This window comes from Crocodylus siamensis, chromosome 5, assembly GCF_052110815.1.
Source record: "Crocodylus siamensis isolate JL-2025a chromosome 5, ASM5211081v1, whole genome shotgun sequence".
Lineage (NCBI taxonomy): Eukaryota > Metazoa > Chordata > Crocodylia > Crocodylidae > Crocodylus > Crocodylus siamensis.
In genome coordinates, this window is record NC_143399.1 from 44,158,470 (window position 1) to 44,175,743 (window position 17,274).

At 41.1% G+C, this 17,274-nt stretch overlaps 1 protein-coding gene across 16 annotated transcripts in view; it reads right to left on the reverse strand.

Annotated features, from left to right (window-relative positions):
* The window catches only part of PRRC2C (proline rich coiled-coil 2C), a 105,682-nt gene that overhangs the window by 12,335 nt on the left and 76,073 nt on the right, over nucleotides 1-17,274 (reverse strand). For 8 of the 16 annotated variants that reach the window (XM_090050121.1, XM_090050116.1, XM_090050125.1 and 5 more), the window contains exons 24-31: nucleotides 15,455-15,556; nucleotides 9,837-10,047; nucleotides 8,687-8,890; nucleotides 7,889-8,010; nucleotides 7,166-7,302; nucleotides 2,845-3,079; nucleotides 2,112-2,234; nucleotides 216-434 (exon numbers count right to left, since the gene is read on the reverse strand). In XM_090050121.1, coding sequence (XP_089906247.1) covers nucleotides 216-434; nucleotides 2,112-2,234; nucleotides 2,845-3,079; nucleotides 7,166-7,302; nucleotides 7,889-8,010; nucleotides 8,687-8,890; nucleotides 9,837-10,047; nucleotides 15,455-15,556 — 1,353 coding nt within the window. The remainder of the gene's footprint in view (nucleotides 1-215; nucleotides 435-2,111; nucleotides 2,235-2,844; nucleotides 3,080-7,165; nucleotides 7,303-7,888; nucleotides 8,011-8,686; nucleotides 8,891-9,836; nucleotides 10,048-15,454; nucleotides 15,557-17,274) is intronic. The other 8 variants (XM_090050122.1, XM_090050127.1, XM_090050119.1 and 5 more) reach the window with 5 other exon arrangements.

The window sequence follows — 17,274 nt, forward strand, 5'->3', positions numbered from 1 at the left end:
AGAAGGATGCCTTGAGTGGAGATGAATCTTTGCCATTCCCCTGCTTTTTGCTACTTTCCTTCCTTGTCATACCATGTGTAAAGCTACATTCTAAGATCATTAGGACAAGGACTTTAGTTCCAAAAAAACCCCTGCAGCAAGCTCACCACTTCCGGATACTATGAAAGTAGCATATATTAATCATTTTCATTGTTGCACAAATTTAAATAATATACCTTTCCAGTAGCAGCAATCATGCTGTGCTGAGTTCCCGCAGGGATTAATCCTCTGAAAGGCTGGCTTACTTGTGCAGGCCTACTAAGATTTTGAGCTGGAGCCTGGGGTGGTGTGTGCTGCAGTGGAGGCTGTAGTGACTGTGGTAAAGCAATTAGAGGCTGCCCTGTGGATCCAAAGTTCGGCAAAGAAAGCTGTGATCCTGGTAAAGGTACAGTTACCTGGGGGAAAAATATGAAAATATCAGTAACATTCATACAAGTTTCATTATTTTAAGACGATAATTCTCCTGAATAAGGAATAAAGCTATTGACAATACTCATAGAAATGCAGCTAAATTCGTCTCAGAATTCATTACATAGAGGGATTTCATAATGAATTAGTTGAAGTATTTGGGTATTTTCATTTCAGGAAACTGTTAAAAAGCATTAAGTTGTATATTGGGTAATAACTGTAATATCATTGAAACAGCTTCCCAAAGGAACAAAAAAGTCAATTAAAAATTCAGCCCAGGAAAAACAAACAAGATAATTTTAATCCTAAAAAAATACAAAATGACAATTTGCAGTCAAAATATTCAAACAATCATAATGGCTACTGGGTAAAGCTAGATTTTATTCTTCTTCAAGAAGCTCAAGGCAACGAATTTTTAGAATGAAAGAACTGGACTGTCTATTGATGTCATGTCACCTATGACATACTTTTTATTAATAGGGATTAATAACCAGTTGCACAAACAGCTATTTAAAAGCAGTAAGTATCTGAAAAAGGTAGAAAAGTCAGCTATTATATTGCTTACATTTTATGGTCTGTTCCCCATTAATACAGACATGAAAAATTGCCATATTGTGTTCTGAGGCCTTCAAAGAATGGTGTAATAGTCTCTGTAAACCAGTGCTACACTTAACGAAATGATTTGCTGCAAGCAGCAGAGCACTGATCACATCAGACCTAAACTCCTTTACCAGTAGTATGCAAATAAGTTGCAAACAAAACAAATCAATGCCAATATTTTCCATTTGGAGAAGGTATTCATTTTTACTTCTCTACCCTATTCTGGATTTTGCACTATTTCAATAGGATTTATAATATGCCATTTTACTGGTGCCCCTCATACATACTGTTTGACAGCTCTAACATTCAGTCAAGATAATTCAATAAAACATTAAAATATCAAAATGTAACATTTTAAAAACATAAATCAGTATCTAATTTGCAAACATACTAGCTTGCTTGCAAAAAGCAAACTAGTTATAATTAAAAAATAATTCCTATTAATTTAGGTCACTGACATTTTATGTAAAAACATTCAAATCTGGGAATGTCCTAGGATCACTGGATTAACCAGACAGACTGTTATGTTTGCTGACAACTGCTGGCACATTCCCAGTCTTTACACACTGGAGCGCACACTTCTCTCCACAACTATAACCAGTCTGAAGTTTCAGCAAAACAATGAGATGTGTCATTGGTAAGTAGGATGTTTTGACTGTTCTCAGTCTCATGTGCTTGCCTTTCTCTGGGCTATTCTCTCTGATGCACGCCCCCACTAAACACAAAAGGTGCTCCTCTTCCCCAGGAATTACTACTATGCATGTTATTTCTCCTATTGTCATTCAAAGCTTTAACTGTATAGGAAAACTTCTCTACCAGAGTTCCAAGCAATTAAGATTAAAAATAAATTATATTCAAACTCATACCTATTGTTAAGTCTTGCTAATTTTCAATTAAGGGCAAGATGTTAGAACTACGTAACTGAAAAAATGAGCAAGACTTAATAATAGGTCAATTTTATTCAACAAAGAAATGTCTTTAACTGCCCCAAGAAAAATAGCTCATAACACCAGTTATAAACAATAGCATGCTTGTAATAAGAAAATACAATTTAGGAAATTTACCATGCCATAGTTTACCTGCTGGAGAGCATTGGGAGACTGAGCGGTATTATAGAAATTGCTCTGACCAGGCTGTTGAACTTGTCCAGAATATAGATTTGAAGCCTGGGTGAGAGTAGCTCGGGCCTAAGAAGAGAGAAATTGACAAAACACATCACTAAACAATTAAGAAAAACGATTTAAAAAAAACGGCATATTATTCTGGCTTAAGTCAGCTTGCTTAAGTTGTTACATCATAAAAAGATTGAAAATCTAAGAATTTCAAATTTGTGAAGTTTCTACTTCTACTTAAAATCCAAAAGCAGAATATTCCTGCATACTGAATACAGTAAGAACTAACAAAATACCACACACACAATTAGAGACCCATCTGAATGTGGAGACCAGTTACAATGGCAGATACAACGATGCTGCGAAAAAGATTCTATGAAAGAACCATTAAAAGTCCCTGTTCTCTTGCATCAATGTCACATAGCAACTACGGAGGTGGGCCTAACAAACTAAAAGTAAACACTGATTTTATGAAGGCCTTCTGTTTCACATATACAATTTCAGAAAACCCATCTGGCTATCTGGGATCTGCCGATGTTCCCATACTAGTTAGAAGCAAGTCTGGACAGTATACCGTTTAACAGATTGCATTTTACAATACTAAAGCATCAGAACCTTCCCCCCCACCATTGGTTCAGTCTTGCATTGTCTTCACCAATAAGACCAGTATCATAAAGCTCCGTACCTGGAGGATGTGTGTATCAATAAGCTGAGAGCCTCCTAGTCCTGAAGCTTGACCAAGCTGGTGTTCATACAAGATGGGAATAGGTTGAGTGTTGGAAGTCTGCTGGAATGCAAGACTCGACTGTGCCTTGGCAAGTTCCTGGTGCTGCACTGTTTGGAAGTTGTGCAAAGCTGTGCCAGACAGAACTACTGGTGATGGCTGAGATAGACCACTCTGCATAAAAGCCTGCTGTGACCTACAAAAGATCAGGCTGTGTATCAAGCACAAAGAAGAATAACCTCTAGATTTAGAAATATCTGTTATGCTCACTTGTACTAGAATTAGACTTCACATTTCTACTGGCCTTGGGAGGAGGGAAGATTTTTTGAACTGCTGCTATATATACACACAATAATTCCCCTTGAAAATACTGTGAGCTGCTGGCCTCCTATTTAGAGAAAAACAACTGGACTTCATAATTTATTAGTGAGGAACTTAAATGCCTTATGCTTTTTTGGGTATACTAAGCTATTTTGAACAGAGGTACTAAGAACCCCCAGAAGCATTTTAACTAACTGCACTGCCACATGCAACATACATACATTTGCTTGAAAGCAGAGTTTGTTCTTGGTCTCTATGCTGAAGAGCACGGGTGGGAAATTATTTTGGCTGGAGAGTCACTTAACAAGTTTTGGTGAGCTGTCAAGGGTCATACAAAATCTTTTAGAAGATATAATTTATAATTTATCTATAATTGGTTAAATTATAGATATATTTTAATTTTATTAAAATATCTTGATTTGTGTTTTTGAGGCAATTGTGTAATAGCTCAAAATAAAATCTTACTTTATAAATTGTGTGTGCGTGCGTTTGTGTGCATTTCAGGGGCTCCCTACATGCTTGGTGCCCAGAGCTGGCCAGGAGGAGAAAGAGGAGGAAGGAAAGAGGAAGGGGGTACAGACAGCACGTACAGCAGAGCTTACCTAGGTGGTACAGGACAGGTACAGTGTGCCCCCCCACCCATGTAGTCTGCGACTGCCACTGCTGCACTCTGCATGAGGCCAAGCCCTGCCCCTTCCCACCCCTGGCCCGTGTACATAGCTTCTTGGTGGGGCTGCTCCCAGTGTGGCAACAGCTGCCCAGGTACTGCTTGGCTCCCCTATAACCTGCCTCCAGTGGATGCTCTTCTTTCTGTCCCTGCTGCACTGCAAGGGGTGGGGGGGAGGAGAAGGGGGAGTGCAGGGGGAGTTGCAGCTCCAGGTTGCCTTCTACCCAACTCCACCAGCTGGGCATCACGAGCTACTACCTGCAGGGGACCAAGTGGGTGGAAAGTGGTTGGGAGCCGGAGCCCCACTCACTGAAGCAGAAACTGCTCAGCTGTAGCTTCCCCACAACCCAGAGTGGCATGGGAGGGGCAAAAAGAGGTGGTGGGGGGAGCCAAGTAGCACCTGGGTGGCTGCAGCCACATTGGGAGCAGACCCCAGGAAGCTGTGTACACTGGCCAGAGCTGGGATCATCTGATGGGCACTGGCAGGACTGCAATATGGGCTGCCTTGGGCAAAGTGCATGGGGCTCAGCCCCATACAGAGCACCATGGGGGCAGCCACGGGCTGGATCCAATCAAAGCTAACCTATTTAACCATTTCTTTGCCTCCATTTTTCTGAGTAGGGACTGGTTCACCCCCCTAGCTCCCACAGGCCCCAGGGGAGGCGCACCCAGGTCTAGGGTCAGTGAGGATCTAGTCAGGGAACTTCTGGAGGGACTGGGCATATTTAAGTCAGCTGGTCCTGATGATCTCCACCCCAGAGTGCCGAGGGAATTAGCAGAGGTCGTTGCGGGACTCTTGGCACGACTTTACGAGCATGGTGCTCTGGTGTGGTGCCAGAGGACTGGAAAAGGGCCAACGTGGTTCCCATTTTCAAAAAGGGGAGGAAGAAGGACCCAGGAAACTATAGACCCGTTAGTCTTACCTTGGTCCTGGGTAAGCTTTTTGAGAGAATTATCCTGGTGCATGTCCATGAGGGGCCAGCAGGGGAGATTATGATTAGGGGCAACTAACATGGGTTCATTAGAGGCAGGTCCTGTCAGACCGACCTGGTGGCTTCCTATGACCAGGTCACAAAATCCTTAGATGCAGGGGTAGCAGTGGACACAGGCCTTCCGAAAGTCCAGAAAGACTTTGACACTGTCTCTCACCCCGTTCTCATTAAAAAACTAGGAGACTGTGGCGTTGATACCTAGACAGTCAACTGGATCACTAACTGGCTGGGGGGCCGCACTCAGAGAGTGGTGGTGGATGGGCCCTATTCGACCTGGAGGGATGTGGGCAGTGGGGTTCCGCAGGGCTCGGTCCTCGGGCCCACACTGTTCAACATCTTCATCAGCTACTTGGACAAGGATATAAAATTCACAGACGACACTAAGATGTGGGGGAAGTGGGGACGCCAGAAGGGAGAAATAGGCTGCAATCAGACCTAGACAGGTTACAGGGGTGGGCGGATGAGAACAGGATGGGTTTCAACACTGACAAGTGCAAGGCGATGCAGCCGGGGGGGGGGAACCAGCAGCATACCTACAGGCTGGGGTACTGTCTTCTCGTCAGTGCAGAGGCAGAAAAGTATCTTGGAGTCATTATCGATGCCAAAATGAACATGGGCCAACAGTGGGGGGACAGTCAGGAAGGCCAACTGTACCTTGTCATGCATCCACAGATGCATCTCAAGCAGGTCCAAGGAGGTGATCCTCCCCCTCTATGCGGCACTGGTCAGGCCGTGGCTGGACTACTGCGTCCAGTTCTGGGCACCGCACTTCAAGAGGGATGTGGACAGCATCGAGAGGGTCCAGAGGAGGGCCGCTCGCAAGATCAGCGGACAGCAGGGCAGGCCCTATGAGGAGAGGCTAAGGGGCCTGAACCTGTTCAGCCTCCACAAGAGAAGGCTGAGGGGGGATCTAGTGACCTGTTACAAGCTAGTCAGAGGGGACCAGCAGGCATTGGGGGAATGTCTGTTCCCCTGAGCACTACCAGGAGTGACTAGGAATAACGGTCACAAGCTGGCAGAGGGTAGATTCAGACTAGACATCAGGAGGTGCTACTTCACTGTCAGGGCAGCTAGGATCTGGAACCAACTTCCAAGAGAAGTGGTGCTGGCTCCTACCCTGGGGGTGTTTAAGAGGAAGCTAGACGAACACCTTGCTGAGGTCATTTGACCCCAGTACTCTTTCCTGCCATGGCAAGAGGTCTAATTTGACAATCTGCTCTTCTGACCCTTTGGTTCCTTCTTACAGTACCAACTATGAATTGGCAACCCCCACCCCCCAACTGTATTCAATCAGTTGGTGGGCTGGATCTGGCCCACAGGCCATATTTTGCTCACCTCTGCTACAGAGTCAGGCAGCAGGGAAGCAAGTACAACATAATTTAATGGCAATATTTGACCAGGAAATAAATCATTTTGTTCTCTTGGCCACAAGGTTTTCCAAAAACTTCACTACAGCAATTGTGACAGCTCTTTAATATTTTCAGCTAAATCTGTGGATGTCAGCAGTTACTTTTTAACAGCTAATATTTTAGCAATCATCTCAGCCTTTAGATTATTGTAAAAAGACCAGTCCTTAATAATAAATGTATTATACATATTTTCCCCTACATCATCCTCTCTCATCCAGCAACTAAACACTGGAGTCCACCTGGAAATATTTACCTTTGTTTTATTAAGAACTGATTTATTCTAGCTGGGTGGCTGTCTTCAGAATGGAAGAGTTCAAGTACAATTTCAGCATCTAAAAGAAACACTCTCAGAAGTCTTCCTTTAAATTAATTGTTTTTTTAAAAGCCACATTTAAAATGCAGTTAAACCTCACTCCTAATGTTAGTTTATAAACTGCAGCACAAGACGGAACTGAACAGCCATTCTTGTGCATACTTGGGGGCTGAATGAGTTCCTATGAAGCCAATACAAAAGGCCCCCAAAATGAAGTGCTCAGGAGAATCAGTTGTGGATTACAGGATGTCAGATGTTTTCAAAACAGTGCACACACTTCTCTTACAGTAATTTTCAAAAAATATAGTTGTAATTTCCATGGAAATAACAACATTGTAATTTGCCACAGAGTTTGCAGCACTGTGAAATAAAAAAAAAAAAGGTTATCTGCTGGTCCATTACGTACAAGTTAAGTTTTATTACTAGATTCTTGCCCAACAGTTTACAAAGCTTTTTAAAATTAGATCTCAATATTACTCTGAACGAGACTAACATTTGAAAATTATTATGTATTGAGGAAGTGGAGGGACACCATCGATTGATCTCATGTCCTATTTTCTTATTCAAGCAAAACACTTACCTATAGGGCTGTAAAGAAGAGTTGAATAATTCTTGAGCCTGAGAAACAGCAGGGGCTGCTCCTAAACTCAACTGGGCTTGATGCTGTCCTTGCAGAGGTGCATAGATAGGGATTGGTATCTGCTGAACGGAAGCAGGCTGTGATAAAAACAGGTAGTTACACTCCACATGTAGATGATATTTTGCTAGTCAAAACTTTACAGAAAATACCCTACACCTAATGCGTACCAGAGTTTTCAATATGGATCAAACTGAAAAATGGGAGCTCCCTGCTGCTCCTGGTGCAAGCGCCAAAGTCCCCTGACTCTGATCCACAACCAATGGCTCCATGGGCCATCTACATTGCTGAGCCCTGCTCTAAAATAAAGACTCTATAGCATTTTTCCTTATTATCATACAGACAAACAACTTTAACTGTAGGAAGTCAATCCATAACAGTACTCAAGGCCAATGAGCCCATCTTGCAGCCATATGAACATTTCTAGCGTAAATGTTTGCTCTTGTATGAAGTACAAAATTAAGCTTCTCTTGGAACATTTCTACAAAGAAAGCTTTGTTCACAAGAAGGTTAAATGTAAGATAAGGCTGTATTATACAGCAGGCTGAATTAAAGGTGGGAAAGGCAATGCAACTTAATATTTTCAGACTCTTTACCCCTGGTCAATTGTGCTCCAGTTATCACAACTTTAAAATGAAGGTTCAAATGAGCTGAATTTCCAAATACCTGTGAAAGTCCTGGTTGAAAGCCTTGCTGTTGAGCCAGGGAAGGTGGAGCCAGACGCGCATGCTGGGTATTGAATAGGTGGCTTGTGTCCATGTAGAAAGCTGGGATCTGAGCTGCAGGACCTCAGAAAAATAAGAAAATTAGTATCTGAATGCTAAATATTGTCCTTCTGGGCAGGTTTAACATCTACTGTTGGACCAGCAGCCAGATAAAGAGCGACAGGTTTTCAAGCATATATTGACTATTGGTCAAACTGCCATAAGGAAGGGCTGAGGAAGTTTTCAGAGACAAAAGAATTTGGCCCTTAACTGCCCTTAAGAGTTCCTGCAAAGCCTGCCCCTCGCTGTGGCTATGAATTCTGACATGCTGAATTCTGGGGAGACCCATTAAATGCCTTGTTTAGATCTGTTTAAAGCATGTTAACTTGTAGCATAAAAGGGAGAAAATCTGCTTTCTTAATGGCTAAATAGCAATCTCACAAAAAAGTAATTTTGCTAAAGAAAGACTACTGAGTTTTAAACAAAAATAAGTTTAAAATAAAAAAGCTCAGAAGATGTTTTTTCCATCTTCTACACTATTCCACATACATACTTAAGGGTAGCATGTGACCACAGCATACAGACAGAGCCACACCAATGGATAATTAAGTATCATTCTGTTTTTGCTGCGGGCAGGAAAGCCTTTATTTGAATTTGCTAGCTTCAGAGTTGTATTGAGACGCGTTTTTAAAAAGCCCCATCAGCATACTTAAGTAAACGTCACAGCAAACGCACTTATTTCCCAGCCGTACACTATTACCTGCTGCAGACTGAGACACATAGACCTGTGGACTCTGTTGCTGCTGGGCAATAAGGGATGGCATGCAGCTTAGCTGGGAAAAGTGACTGGCTGAAGGAAGGCTGCTCGTTTGCAACTGCTGTGGTTTCACTTTACATATATTAGGTGGGTCTGAGGTGGTTGTAGTCTTTGTACTCAGTGAAGAGGTTGTGTATGTTCCAGCTCCTAGAAGAGGAAAAAAAAAAAGGAGGCATCAGGTACCATAAATGGTTTATTTGAGATAGTAATTAAAATGGTCTAGTTTTTAGTGAGAACATCAACATTTTGGCATAACTCTGGAAGTATGGACTATTACTGATACGAGGTAATAACAAATACGTTTTTACCCGTTATATTTACTCTAATCATGAACCAAGGAAGTAACAGAAAAAGCTAGAGGCAATATCACCAGTCAGTTAAGATAGGATTTTTTTTTTTTTAAGAGCACCCTAAATGCTTCCTCCTCTTTAAAAAAGGAGTATGCAGTGCACAACACTGGACATTAAGTCATTAGTCATAGCTTAAGCAAGCTGACATTTAATTGATAAAATGTTAAATCATTTTCCCAAGTGAAATGCAGTAGGATCAGACACTTTACTGTTAATACTTGGGCAAAGAAATTGAGAAACTTTTTTATACAGAAGCCTTGTGAGATAGCATTACTATGTCTGATATAGGGAGGCTCGATGTCAGTTCAGCCCTTCAGATGCTACTTTATAGCAAAGCAAACACTGGAAACTGTGTGGTATCTGTAGGAATTGTGAAGCTGTCAGTTCCTGGCTTCTCCTAATTTTCACTCAGCTGGCTTTGGAGTGGGAAAGTCACTTTTATTCACTATATTTTCTGTATGGTTAGCTAAAGAGGAGAGGGAAAAGTTTCCATATCCCAGCGTTCTCTTCAGTAGGCTGTCCAGTGAAACTATATGGGAACAAAGTTCTTCCAGTAGTGCTTTCTAATGAGCCCTAGGCTCTGGCCAGACACTGGAATACATTTCCTCTCACCTTTAATGAAAGTTGTATACATCCCTCCAAAAGGGGAATCTCTCTCAAAACAACAAGGGAGACATAATCAAAAGTTAACAAACAACTTGGCAAAACGGGCAATGCAACAGTCAGTCTGAAAGTACTTGTACCTGAGAGTGAAGTTGTAGGTGTAACTGATGCCACAGGGATAGGAGGCATTGATGCACTTGAGAAAGAGCTGTAACCACCACTGCTTGGTCCACTGCTACTGCTACTGCTGCCACTGTTGCTACCAGTGATGGGAGATGCTGCTGAGGTTACTGGTGAACTCTTCTCTCCCACATTTGGAGAATTCTCCCATGCTTTGCGTGCAGACTCCATCTATTTGGGGGGGGAGGAAGGGGGGAAGAGGAGACATAAATAACGAGGAGACATAAATAACCTATTTAGATGTTTTTGGTTCAGCTGCTCCTCACATTTTAAATATTCTTTTTAGTTGAAAAGAAATTTTAGACACGTGAGCCTCCTTGCTTTACAGCTATTATTTGTGTGAATGTAGTATTGTGCAAAGACAGAACGTCTGAAGTGGGACTATCCAAATAATTCTCATTAACTACCTGACTGATCGAGCACTTTAATATTCAGTATCCAAGGTAACACTTGCTTTATTCTGAGATGCAATGGGAAAAAAGGAAAACACAAGATAAATGTAATTTCTTACGCAATTAAGTTACTTTTAAAATAGTTTCTTGAAGACATTCCTCTAAAAAAAAAAAAAAAGTTTTGATAAGACATTGGCACAGAGGTAGAAAGAATTCCTCTGTGACTGGATATACCTAATGCACCTTTCAATGACAAATGTCAACTGAAGAAACATGAGCCTCTGTCTTCAATGGAATTTTTAACCATTTAGGGATGTGCAGAGATCTTTTATTAAAAAGATATACTGAACACAACTATGTATCATCTTTTGTGATTTTAACATGCTGTAAATGAGATAAGCAGACTAAGTTATGTGGTATGTTTGGCTGCAAATACAAAAACCATTACATAATAGTTATGGGATTGAAACTGTGCCAAATATAGTATTCTCCCGTATTATATGTATTAGGGTTTTTTACCACCTTTTTTCCCTTTACTTCAAGTCATTTTTTAAATTTTGTACAGCAGAAAATAAAATTAGGATCAAATAGACTTTTGAAGAGTTTCTTAAAAATTTCTGGAGTCCTCCTATTGACCTAAGTCTACTGTTTGATTGGGTCAATACCAATAGGACTTTATCACTATGGTTTTAGCAAAAAACCTTAGAATTTACTGCAATTCTAGAAAGTACTGATTTGTTACTGAAAGAGGGAAGGAGATGTATTAATGTACAAATTAGACCTGCTAATCTGAGCCCTAAATATGGTCTAGGGAATTCTACAGCAACACACATCTTTTCCCATCTTGATCATGGAAATCAAGCAAGTGGAAACCCTCAGTCAGCAATTTTCAACCAGGAAACCAAAGCATCCTGAGATGCAAAGAGATTCTGAACAGTGCTATGGAGAACCACAAAATCACCTATGTAATTCACAATATAAACCCAGAGATTTCAAATAGGAATTTGGTGTCAGAAACATGCTGAGCAGCTGTGGTATCTCTGAGTTCTTTGCAAAAGAAAAAAATTGCTTTATTTTTCTGTAGTCAAAACACACTGGTGAAAGCTAAGAGCTGGCAATTTTTGACAGATGCCCCAAATCTAATGAGGGGTCTCTCAAGTCTAATATGCCCCAAATCTAATGAGGGGTATCTCAAGTCTAATAAGGTTGAGAACCACTGCTTTAGTTGTCTAATCTGCAGTTCTTTATCTTTATTCTTTTCTAAACCACTTAGGGCAGGGGACTGTCATTAGCTGTTATCCTGCACAGAGGCAGGCATATTTTCAGTGTTCAGATATAATCAAAGTGGCTTGGACATTTGGATTTATGTGGAGCTTTTCATTCAACTGAATATATAGCCTCTAAAGACCTTGTCTCCACATTAAGTAGAACAGCTGTAACCACTTCATTTTATTAAAATCTGGGCAAGGTCTAGATACTCCCAAGTTCATTTTACACTTTGTCTAGCTATCACAGAACAGGACAGAAAAACCAATATATAGAAAATGGGCCGAAGACAAATTGATAATTATCAAAGTTCTATTCTTTGATTGATTTGAAAACAAATGCAGTTTTGTAGTTAATTTCTACTGAAGAGTAAAATAGAAAAGAACAGAAGAACTGTCCCAAAATAGTTCAAACCCAAATACAAAACAGAAAATTAGTCACCAATTTCCTATTTTGGAACTACCTTCTCTCCTAGGCCCATGCTCTTCAACTGCGCTTCTGCTACTGAAGTTATCAGACAGGCTAGATTAGAACTTTTACACAGCATTTCCAGCATTATACAAGACAAGTACTTTTCAAAGCTAGAAAGAAATATTATATCTGAACTACTACTAAGAATATAAACTCTTAAAACAATTGTGCAGTCTCTTTCATGAAGTGATCTCTGCATGAGACCGTCAGAACTATTTGCAGCTATGAATCATTGACGCTTGGATCAGAAATCACTGCTTGGATCTTGAAGAACCTTTCCTGTTTGGAAAAGACAATGGACAACAAGGTCCGATTAGAAATTTACAGAGAAGCTTCTGCCAGGTCCAATTTTGCTGCAAGATCTACAAAGATTCCAGTAGTAGCAACTGCTAGAATAGTCATCCTGAATTTTGCCTTTCAACCTCACTGCCTAGGATCCAGTCTGACCCAGGCTTCTCATGACTTGTATCATACAGAACCTGCAGTGGAATCTTTAGGACAGGGGTGACAAACATACGACTCACATGCCACATGGCGCAAATCCCAGAGCAGCAAGAACAGGTGCAGCGTGGTGCAGTCTGTCCACTAGCAGGCTCTCTGCACATGGTGGCTGCCTCAGTCCAAATGTGCTGCATATGTTGCTTGTAGGTCTTGTGTGCAGTGCAAGTCCTGGACTGGTTGAAGCAGGATTTACGTGCAGGGGTGCCCACTACATACAGTATAGCTGCTGCTCAGACGGGACTGCACCGCAGGTGGAGTCCATTCCCATCATTCTGGGATTCGTGCCACATGCAGCATGGATCCCAGACCAGGTGGAGTGGCTGCCAGATCCCATATGCTGGGGGAGGAGAATGAGGAGGAGGAGGAGGGGGGAGTCAAATCTGGCCCATGGACTAGCCCTACACCACTCATTTGGCCCACACAGGTAGATGAATTTGTCACTCCTGTTTTAGGATCTACCCATGGTTCAAGGGTGAGAACTCCTTCAGAAATGCTGTGTTGTTCTGCCTTGCAAAATCAGAAAACGGAGGAAGTATGGGTGTAGAAGGATCTACATAGTTCCAGTTGTGTCTATGCTGCACCTAACAAACCAAATGCATGCTCGGGAGAAAACAGCTCTCCTGATGCTCCAGCTTTTGAAAAGCAGTTAGCTTAAATCTTTTTTCTGTGGTCTTTGATGCGTGCTCTCTTCTTTTATTCTCTTCTCTTTCACCCAATGATTCCTTTTGGGCTTCACTGCCCATCTAAATTATCCAGAGCTTCACTACTCGTTAAAGAAAAATTGATCAGGAAGCTAAAGTACGCTTCCATCTGCAAATCCAGATTTTTCTTACTGATTAGGAAAACAAAATGGAGGCCAGATTCCTTGACAAAGGAATCTATTACCCATAAAAAAAACTGTAGAAACCTTCTGAAAACAGAGGTGTGCTGTGTAGGTGAGTCCAGGACAATCTTGGGCTTTCCCTGCCAAAGAGCCTTGGTCAACGATATAGCTGGCTGAGTCCTGACAGGCCTGGCTTCCCTTCGAAGTCTTGGTTGATGCAAGGAAAGCAGATGTCCCATCATGCCTTCCAAGATGGGAAGGCATACCCTGGCAGAGTGATGCTGAAAACCAGAACCAACAATAGTGATGTGCCTCTTCTGTGCCACTTTACAGACAGCTTTCCATGACAGGAGATGCAGAAACAAAGAGAAGTTTTGAAGGTTATTCCATTTCTCAGAGAGCCTTATCTTTTAAAGGAAGGAGAGAACATTTTGCTTGACGCTGTACCCCAAAACTGTCTTTTAAAAATCAAGGATAACATTAAACAGGATCAGGAAAAAATCAGCTCTTTTGTAGGGCTACCGAAGGCAGAGAAACTGTCATGAAGGTGGTAGGCTCACAACATGCCTTAAACCAACTTTTAGAAAAAACCACCTTTTAGAATTTGCAGAAGAGGCAAGACTCAAGTACTAGCAGAGGATAACTGAGGAAAAGAAAGGCTTCCAGATCAAGCAGTAATGCTCAAAGGACACCTTCAGGGAGCACTGCATGGCAGCATAGATATTTGATATATTTCCTCATCCTGCATTCAATCTATCACTTATTAAGAAGAAACAAGTCACCATGGAATCAAAATGCCAGAACAAGAAGTTACTGGACATAAGGAAAATACACAAAATAAACTTCCCACTCTGCTCAGCAAACTAGTGTGGAATTCTCAAAGTATCACCTTATGGTAACATTCCTATTTGTAGCAACTATTTAGTAATATGAACCAGATACATTTTTATTAACATTGAGATACAATCCAGATTATAGGTAATTACACTGAAGTCTAACAGGCAAGCAGAGTCCTTTGCTCAATTACTCCCTCCCTTTCTTTTCTAGCCCTCTCCCCTAAATAAAGGCTACTCTTTTTAAAAAAAAGGATATTAAAAAGTTTCCCAAGAATAATATTAAACAGAAAGGGGAGAAGATTTAACAGACAAAAGTTAACAGTAACTAAAGCAAACACTAACAGACGGTACTATAATGATATAATCTAGTATGCTCTGATCTGGCATAGAACCATTTCAATAAAATAAGAGCTCATTAGTATCGACAGTTTCAAAACCTGTCTCCAGTGATGTGTTTCAGCTGTTTCTGAGACAGTTCCATTTTGAACAACATTTTACCTTAATACCAGAAACTGCAAATGCTTTTCAAAGAGTACCATCACAACACTCTTCCAGGGCACTGAAGAATACCAATACTTCAACACTGTTGTAAGCCAAGATATCAACTTAATGTTAGCATCTTACAGAGCACACCACAGACCAACTCCTAACATCAAAGCTGAATAAATGCCATAACCAAAAAGTTCTTAACAGTTTTGTTCTATAATGCTAAACAGTAAAGGAGCACAAAATGCCAACCAAATACCAAAGCACTTATAAACTGGCTTATAAGATACAATAACTATTCATATAAAACTTAGCTTTCAACCTTTCATTATCTACTACTCCAATCATCTGATTCTATAGGTCACCCGTTAGTAAACCAAACACGCACTGAAACTCAAGCACTGCCTGCCAAAACCACCATGCTAGCCAGCTCTCTAAAAACCTGCACCACAAAACTAACCAGCTTGTTTTGCACAAATCTGTCTACCAGTAAGTCAAAATCTGATGGGTTTCTATCATGAATAGCATGGTATGATATTTTATACTCTTTCATGTACCTAGGATTAATTCTCTGGGTAGTGGTAGTCAATACTGGCTGATGCCGAGTGCTAATGCAAAATGGAGTTAAAAATATTTAGAAGTTTAATGTATCCCTTTGATACCTCCTTTTTCAGCTGTTTATATGCAAAAGTAGTTTGGTAGAGGAAACAAAGGAAGGCTCTAAAAAAGGTTCACCAGCAAGATCTCCATTAACTTTCCCCCTGCATGCAAGAAAATGACCCTTAGAGGGATGTGGTACATACCTTGAGGGTGAGGTCCACGGTAGCGGGAGAAACTGGAGTTAGGCTGGAGCTCTGTTGTAGAGTCTCCCTCCTAGGGAGGGGAAGGGTGTGGGGCAGGGGCACCTGAAAGGCAGGCAACACATATCACATTCTAACTAAGTCTACTACAAAAGCCCCATATAAAAAGCAAAAGCTCAAGCGGTGCTAATGGACTACATTTTCTTCAAGGCTTGAGCATATGGCAGGGATGTTTTGACAAAATAGGATGAAAATTTGGTAGTTAGGGGAAGGTGGTTTAGGAAACGCTCATGAAATGCAAGTCATCTCTTGAAGAGAGACTTCAGACTCATTTTTTTCTGTGCACCAATGTTTTCTGCATAATCAAATGTCAATTAGCTCAAAACATCAGTTTAGTGTAACGAGGTACACAAAATTATCCCAAGCCAAGCTTGGCCTTTACAGGGCCCATTGCACACACTGTTTTTAGTGTCCGCTTAAGCTTTGAGATGCAACTCTATAAAAGAGGAAGGTTTATTCTTCAAAGTCAAAGGATTATGCAATAAGAAACGAACCTGTCAGTGGATGCTTGAATATAGTGATTTTTAGCTTCCTAACTTTCCATGGGATTCATACATAAAGTCCAAACTGAGGAAAGAGAGAACTTGACAAAATGCCATGAATATCTTTGCCCAAGAAAATGCCAATGATGAATTTGTAAAGGTTCTAATGTGAGGTTTGAGAAAGCCCTGCCATAACCATCTTGTAGGGCTCTTACTCCTATCCATCACTGTCTCTTCATTTAGTTACAGTCATGCAGAGCTGCCGCAGGATGAGATGAAGCTAACCCAAAAATACAGAGACTAAAACTCTGAAACCAGACAAGAGCACAAATCCCTTGCTGCTGGGAACCCTCAATTCCTACATAAATCCAACTCTAGCAGACAACAAGGGAACACTACAATTACTAGCACCAAGGAATTCAGGCAAAGCAGAATACTTTGCCTCCAATTTTAGTCTGCCACTAACAAAACACCACAAAAGGATCATAGCAATATGAACAGGAAAGGGTAACACAGAATAGCTACAAACAGTAATCACCATGAGAATGCTGCTATCACTAACATCTATACTTAGTAAATTATATTTACATCACAAGCCCTCTTTGGGGAGATGCAGGAGCAGAACCTATATAGATGATGCTTCTCCCCTCCCCAAATCCACACATAGCCAACTCTGACCTAGTTATGGTTGCATTGCTCACCCAGCAGAATCACAAACTTCAGGTTTCCATCTTGACAGAGACCCCTCCACAAGGTCAAGAAAGAACTGAAGTCACTTCAAATCATACAGCAGTTGGCACACTCAATCACCACAACAAATGCACAAAGCCAGGACTGCTGGCTTTGTGGGAAGAGCAAACACACCACATCACCACATTTGTACTTTATGTTACAACTGAAATTTTTTTGTCTGCTTTGAAAGCTTCGCTAATTTGTTTTCTGACAGCCTTAATTCATTTCATGATTCAGTTCAAAACTGCCTTTGTTTTAAAAATCTTGTGCTCTTTCAGCCTGGTTTATAGACTCCATTAAAAGGGCAGGAGAAGCCAATACCACTCTACTAATTGCTGCAGAAAACAGTTTCTCTGTGAATAGTGCTATCTTGACACTCCATCTATTTTAGAATATCTAAATCTTCTACCAAATACCCATGCTTCCCAGCTTCTCTACCCTGTTTATCAACACTACATAATACCATTAAAGAACTAGGGGACAAACTGAAGCTGTCTTTTAGAGCAGAATTACAATATAAAGAGCAGTAGGTTAGCATCAAGGTAACCC